At 50.9% G+C, this 7,644-nt stretch overlaps 2 protein-coding genes across 2 annotated transcripts; both read left to right on the top strand.

The window, feature by feature from the left end:
- The first annotated feature begins 227 nt into the window (after positions 1-227).
- On the top strand, positions 228-3,096 carry LOC101760636 (bet1-like protein At4g14600). The gene is made up of 5 exons (XM_012844032.2): positions 228-353; positions 499-613; positions 727-832; positions 2,216-2,272; positions 2,731-3,096. Exons 2-5 carry the CDS (start codon positions 573-575, stop codon positions 2,890-2,892), a joined length of 366 nt encoding a protein of 121 aa, XP_012699486.1. The 5' UTR covers positions 228-353; positions 499-572; the 3' UTR covers positions 2,893-3,096.
- Positions 3,097-4,182: 1,086 nt separating this feature from the next.
- On the top strand, positions 4,183-6,525 carry LOC101760229 (subtilisin-like protease SBT1.8). Its single transcript, XM_004958069.1, has one exon. The coding sequence runs from the start codon at positions 4,183-4,185 to the stop codon at positions 6,523-6,525; it is 2,343 nt and encodes a 780-aa protein (XP_004958126.1).
- The last annotated feature ends 1,119 nt before the right edge of the window (positions 6,526-7,644 follow it).

Here is a 7,644-nt window from a genome sequence, read left to right as displayed (position 1 = left end):
AATGAGAGAGTTATAACTTCGGAAAAATCTACACTTAAGAAAACCGATGTTTCTTAAGGCGGTCAGATCGGTCTGGTCTGTGTAGTCCGAGTTAGGAGTTGTATTTTAAAACAGGATTTGTTATGATTTCAACTCCTATAAGCCCTCCCTCACGCCCAATTAAGGACATCCTAATCGAATTTATCAATTATACTTTTATCTTTTTACCTTTCTTTCTCTTTACTCTAATTTTCCAACCATATGTTGTTCTTCCCGTGTCTCCGTGTCACGAGGCGGTGCTAATAATTTCGATTTGACATTAGACACAGGAAAGCCGATCATTGAAGAAAAATCTGCCTGCTGATCAACTCAAGGTACGTTTGCCCTGACGGATCCCTCCCGAGCAGCCGTTCCTCGTATCTTCGCCGGGCTCCCGACGAAACCGGTCTGACCGGCCAGAGGAGCGGCAGGAGCCCTCCGCACGCCATACGTTCTGAGTGCTTTTCGTTGGCCCTGTAGATTTGCGTCAACGGATCCCTCGCCGATCCAATCCAGGCCCGGACTCCGTCAGCCCTCGCGCGCCGGCGGAGGTGATGGCGCACCCGATGTACGGCTCCGGCCCGCTCCGATCCAGGTAAACCCTACCGTACCACCTCCGCGGCATCTGTTCGCGGATCCTCTGTGCCCCGAGAAATTGGATCAGAACCGGTTATGAAATTTTGGGCGCTCGGGGTGGGGAGTTTGCAGGAACGCGGCGAGCTCGGACGAGATCCAGCTGCGGATCGACCCGGTGCACGGGGACCTCGACGAGGAGATCGACGGGCTGCACTCCAGGGTCCGCATGCTCAAAGGGGTAAGGATTGATCTCCCATCCCGCCTTGGTGTGCTCAATTGAGGGGGTTCCTTGGAACCGCGACTCCGAAGCTAGAAAACCAATTGGTTGGGTGTGCAGTTACACACGCGACGCTGATTTTTCATGTGGTGATGCTAAGTGTATTTCGTAGTTGCTCGATTTTGTTTTAACATGTAGTTTGATTCGTGATTTAGCGCATGGTGGTGCTGCAGCTTGCTAGTCCAGCTAACTTTTGTTCCATTGTCTTTAAACCTAGAGCATTTGGGAGTGGGTGGAACTAGATTTGGAACCATGTCAGGTGAATAACAAACTGCGGCTTTGGTATAAGTTGCTACCAAGGTTTTAAAAACAAGTTGATATGAATTTCATGGAATTGGGCATTTTTTGGCCAGTCACAACCCATTCCCTCACCTTTTATTTTCTGTCAAACATGCATCAAGCCTGAACTGATTCTACTACTACCATCTAGAGGTAAACCAAGGCAAGCAAGCTAAAGCAGCTCAAAATAACACACTCACTGGGACCTACAGTGCTCCTGGCATCCAATTAGATTTCTGGTTCCCAATGTAACAGCCTGTTACCACCAGGTTTTCGAACAAAGGAGATATTAGTTGCTAGCAAGGTTTCAAACACCGGTTCCTTAGATTTCAAACATCTTGGCTGTCCTGAACACAAGAATTTCATGATAATTTTGCAGGAATATTACTGGAAACTATTCAATTCCAACAGGATATGAAACTAATTTCCATGTTCCAAACGGGCATCTAGTTATTTTATACAGTGGCATGGTGTTATAGTGGGTTAGGTATTTTTTTGATAACTGATGTGATCTTGGGTGTTTGGAAATACAATATATGAATTAGTGTATGTTAAGATTAATGATGTACTTTGAATATTTTTATGCCTCATTATGTGCCATGGTTTCATTGTAGGATTCCATCTCTGAATCAGAAATTCAGGATATTTATATTACCCGTTGCTCCTGGCTCATCATTAGATTTTCTATGATTAGCTGTCTTGTTGATATTTTATTTCATTTACCTCCTACTGTGAGTATTCATTGATTTCATTGACCTTTCATGTTGATGTGGCCCCATTGACTTAGGCCTTGATGCTGCAAGCTCTATCACAGATCTAGCTAGTCGATGGCTGTTTTTTTGTATTATTGTAGAGCCAACCTTAGTATATTTCAAATACACTGGATGTAGTTCTTATATCAAATGTTTTAGCAAATGAAGGAAAAACTTCAAGTAGCAATTGCTCATTTTTGCTATCGTTGTTATAAGGTGTTGTTTAGATTCTTGAAAGCTGCTGATTGTCGTAGTTTGTTCTCATTCCGCGATCCAAGTCTTTAACTTTTGCTATTTGTTATTGTTTCTCCAGGTGGCCCAGGAGATAAATTCTGAAGCCAAATTCCAGAATGATTTCCTTAACCAATTGGTATGTTCCTGCAATTTCTTAGTTGCATTTACTGTGGCTACTGGGATTATATCTTGGCATCCTCTTGGTTGTCCTTATTAGGGTGTGCGCAATTGTTCATTTTCCCTTTCTCATCTGATATAGGTGTCTGTTCAATCTTACCACCTCCACTTATAGTCCTTGTCATGATATTTCCCAGAACGTTTCTTTCCCTCTATCATTTTCTATATTTGTATCTACACTTGAGGTCAGGTATTGTGTACTTCTGCATGAAATTGTTACTTGTAGGCCCCTTGGATGAACTCTAGGAAACGGTAAAATATTGGATTGATGTGTTGCGTATAGCTGCATTTCGGTTGTTAAGGCCCCAGATGTAACATAAAAGCATCACCTTTAGGAACAGCTAATGTTTCCTATTCTCTCTCACAATCTATAACCTGGATACGCTCTGACTTTTGTTATCTCCTGTGCATGTACAGCAAATGACCCTTGCAAAAGCTCAGGCAGGAGTGAAGAATAACATGCGAAGGCTGAACAAGAGCATCATCCAGCAGGGTTCAAATCATGTTCTCCATGTCGTCCTCTTCGCTCTGTTTTGCTTCTTGGTTGTCTATCTCCTGTCAAAGTTCTCCAGAAGATAGTTTCATTGTCAGGTGGCGTCAAATCTAGGATACCATGAGTTGTATGTAGTCTAAAGAAAAGAATATGCTATCTGTTGGACTTTGTTTCAGAACAAACCAGAAAAAAAGGAGGGAAATTATTACTCTTATAAGATAACTGCTAACCTCATCGGCTGATCTGTATGACTGAGAAACTGTTGCATTTGCAAGTTGCATTCAGTGGTATGCCAATCTTGTATTCGATGCAATCTATTTCTTAAGGTGAGTGCGTCAGGCACAGGTTTGTATTAGGCAAACTCGTGTATTGCAACCCTCGAGCGCATGCAACAAATCGTGGACTAAAAGTATCATAGGAGCAAAAAAGTTTTTATTGGTCGTGTCATTGGGAAATGGAAGCTGTATATAGCTTGAATGTGAATCCATTCCTGATTGTTTTTATAGGATTGTATTTCATTATAACTGGCTGAAGCGGTTCAGAGCTGTCATGTACTCTATTTCTGTTATTCAAGGAGTCGGATGCGAGCAACTGTTGTCATCATCGAATCGATACATATATGGGAAGAAACACAACTGATCACCATTTTTCTTACATTGCGCTTTGTCTGGTGGAACTGGATTTGATGGAACCAGAGAATTTTCTGGTCCGGATAGGAATAGTGGATGCACATGCACTCTCATTCTGGACAAATGGTACTGTGAATTTGCAAAGTGGCTGAGCACTCGATGTTTATTTCTATCCATTCCTAATCTGAAATGGAAGGAGCCTGGAATTTTCGTTGAAAAAGGTTTATCATGTAATCTCATCCTCAGAATGGCAGAATATGATCAAAATGCTGATGGTTGAAAGAGAAGCTAAAGGAGAAACGTTGTCTAACCTTTCTAGGAGCATCCTATTGCTTCAGAGTTAATCTTTTCTGAATAAAGATTGCTTCAGAGTCCATATTCACTATCAGCGCTGCCATTTATGAACTTGGTGGCACGATAAATTCAAATTCGTACAGTTACATTGAGCTATCTTGTATACCAAATCGAGATAGCTCCATGTTTTGGTTAGTCCTAAGCATTTCCTTCTCGTCGCTCCGCGTGGGGATTACTTTTCCAAATATCACGAACTACTTGTTAGCCAGCGAAATTTTTTCCTAGTTTCAGTCTACAGACCACCATGACCTACAGGGCTACAACAACACCAGTTTGAAACCACTGTCCTGTGTGTGTAGCAGGTTTCCAGGGTGACACATGAACTGGGCTCAACGCCTATATCAAGCCCTGTCCTTCACCCACCACCGAACTTGATCACTCTTCCAATCAGCAATGGCGTCCACCATGACCTGGCTCTTGCACCACTTAGTCATGTTCCTCTTCCTGGCGCAGTTCACCAACTCAGCCCTCGTCCCAGAGATCAACAGCCGGCCTGAGCTCAAGCGTCAGGCGTCGAACACCTACATCGTCCATGCCAACCACCTCGCCAAGCCGCCCCACTTCGCCTCCCTCGAGCACTGGTACCATTCCATGGTGGACACCCACTCACCCCGGCCCGTCAACGCCAGCCGCATCTTGTACACATACGACGCCGTCATGCACGGCTTCGCCGTCCAGCTCACCGACGACGAGGCCCGGCGCATGTCCGGCGCGCCCGGCGTCGCCGGCGTGTACAAGGACAGACTGCTCAACCTCCACACCACGAGATCCCCGGGATTCATCGGCCTCGACCCGAGGAACGGCGCCTGGAACGAGACAAGCTTCGGCGACGGCGTCATCATCGGCTTCATCGACTCCGGCATATGGCCCGAGAGCTCAAGCTTCAACGACAGCGGGCTCAGCCCCGTCCGGTCGAGCTGGAAGGGCAAGTGCGTCGACGCCCACGACTTCGACGCCAGCCTGTGCAACAACAAGCTGGTCGGCGCCAAGGCCTTCGACGCCGCCGCGAAGGCGATGGCAGGGAGCACGAGCTGCGGCACCGTCCCGTCCCCGAGGGACAAGAACGGACACGGCACGCACGTGGCCTCGACGGCCGCCGGCACCGAGGTCCCCGACGCCGGCCTCTACATGTTCTCGCGAGGGACCGCGCGGGGCATGGCGCCCAAGGCGAGGATCGCCATGTACAAGGCGTGTGACGATGACCACGAAGGTGATAACTGCAATAATGCGGACATCGTAGCGGCAGTGGACGCTGCGGTGAAGGACGGCGTCGACATCATTTCCATGTCCATCGGAGACCGTCCCCTACCCTTCCACGACGACGTCATCGCGATCGCCATGTTCGGTGCCGAGCGCCAAGGTATCTTCGCGGCCGTCTCGGCCGGAAACGCCGGCCCGACGGCATCTACGGTGCTCAACTTGGCGCCGTGGATGACCACCGTCGGCGCCGCCACCGTGGACCGGCAATTCCCGGCGAACCTCACGCTTGGGAACGGGGTCGTGCTCGCCGGGCAGTCCCTTTATACCATGCAGGCCAAGGGCACCGGCATGATCCAGCTAGTAGTCTCCGCGGACTGCCACAGAAAGTGGCCGAGCTGGACGCCCGACAAGGTAATGGGAAAAATCATGGTGTGCATGGGCGGAGGAACCGTCGCGCATGCCATACACTTGCAGCACGCTGGTGGAGCAGGGATAGTTGATGTGGATCCTGCCGAGTGGTCTCGAGATGGGAGCACGGCCTATCCCTTCACCCTTCCGGGTCTCACGCTCAGCTACACCGCCGGCGAGAAGCTCAGGGCATACATGGCGTCGGAGCCCAACCCGGTGGCGTCCTTCAGCTTTGGCTGTGAGACGGTCATCAGCAAGAACACGGCGCCGGTGGTGGCGGGTTTCTCGTCGCGGGGTCCCAACCCGATAGTCCCCGAGCTCCTCAAGCCCGATGTCGTCGCACCGGGAGTGAACATTCTTGCGGCCTGGTCGGGCGACGCATCTGTGTCGGGAGACGACCGCGTTGCAGACGGGAGGACAGCCGACTACAACATCATCACGGGGACGTCCATGTCGTGCCCGCACGTCGCCGGCGTCGCGGCGCTGATCAAGAAGAAGCACCCCAGCTGGACGCCGGCCATGATACGGTCGGCGCTGATGACGACCGCCTGGACGCTCGACGACCGCGGCCGGGACATCCTCGACAACGGGGCTACCGTTGGCCGCCACGACGACGTCAGGGTCGCGACACCACTGGTGGCCGGGGCCGGGTACGTCCACCCGAATCTCGCGCTGGACCCGGGCCTCGTCTACGACGCCGGCGAGCGCGACTACGTCGACTTCCTGTGCGCCCTCAACTACACCCCGGAGCAGCTGCGCGTGTTCGTGCCAGACTTCGTCAAATGCACAAGGACGCTCGCCGGCGGCCCTGCCGACCTCAACTACCCGTCCTTCGTCGTGGTCTTCGACGACCGCACCGCCATCCGCACGCTGACGCGGACGCTGACCAAGGTGTTCGAGGAGGCCGAGACGTACAATGTCACCGTCATGGCGCCGGAGCACGTGAAGGTGATCATCACGCCGACGACCCTGGAGTTCAAGGAGCCCAAGGAGACGAGGAGCTACACGGTGGAGTTCGTGAACGAAGCCGGAGGGAACCGGAAGTCAGGGTGGGACTTCGGGCACATCAGCTGGGAGAACGAGAAGCATCGAGTCAGGAGCCCGGTGGCCTTCCAGTGGAAGAACTGATGACTTCTAGTAGAGACCTGCAATAGAATAAGATCATGCTTGAACCGATGCTATGTTGATGAGTTGATTGGCCAGGGTAAAATCAGTAACTCAGTGCGCTGTGTTGTGAGATCTATCAATGTTATTATCAGTTGGATTCCTTTCGGAAAAATGTTAACAATGGGATGCTGTTAAATTTGCTTGTGTTCTTGTAAGCAGTCTGCTGGCGTGGTTATCCAGTGAATGGATCTAGTCTTCTTCAGAATCTATGTCCTCCAGTCAGGGCCAGGTGAGCAGCAGGGAGGTTTTCAGAGTTCAGAGTGCATGTCCTATAGAGTGACGGGCAGGCCCCATTCTTGATCCCATGGCTGCTGCTTGTCTTCTTCTCATCGTCGCCCATGGTGGCGTCCGGGCGTGGCCACTTGCTCCTCTGGTTTGGTGCCGACTGTGCCAGCTCCGGATCGTCGGCTTGGTTCTCTCCGTTCAGAAGCTTATCACCCTTTCTCTCTCCTCCAGAAACAGAAGCTTCTCCGCTGGCGCGGCCATGCCCAGAGCACGGGTTGCTCTTGCTCCTCCTCTCCCTCCATCAGACCGCCGCCGTGCCGTGCGGCCGCGTCGCCAGCCGCCGCTCCTGCTCCGCAGCCTCCCACAACTGGACGCTGCACCGCGAGCCCACGCCACTACGGCAGCGCCGGCGCCGCTGCGAGCCGGCAGGAAAGGATTAGGACCACCGGCGGACGGATGGAATTGGATTGGGGATTTGGGATCGCTCACTTGGGCCTTCACCTACGGCCTACGGGGTTCTGCTGGGCTGGCCCGGCAACAACATCATGCATGCCCATCCGCGCATTGCCGTAGTTTGATTTTAGTCAAACGTATGAGTGTGTTTGGTTGGTTGTATCATTTGATTCATGTATGAAATGATTCAAAATAATAATGATCTTTTGTTTGGTTGGGTGAATTGGACCAACTCATCCAGGATGAGGCCATCCCACTTAATACATTATTCTACTAATTAGAGTGAACCATACGGTACAAGTAAATTGGCGGTTGCTCCTCCGCGTCAATGACGACGCCCGAGGTCCCTAATCCGCGCCATCAGCTTCCGCCTGCTGTTCATCGTACTCCTCGTCCCGCTCA

This window comes from Setaria italica, chromosome II (assembly GCF_000263155.2).
Source record: "Setaria italica strain Yugu1 chromosome II, Setaria_italica_v2.0, whole genome shotgun sequence".
Lineage (NCBI taxonomy): Eukaryota > Viridiplantae > Streptophyta > Magnoliopsida > Poales > Poaceae > Setaria > Setaria italica.
Note: the sequence above shows the minus strand (reverse complement) of the source record. Positions and strands in the feature narration are given on the sequence as shown.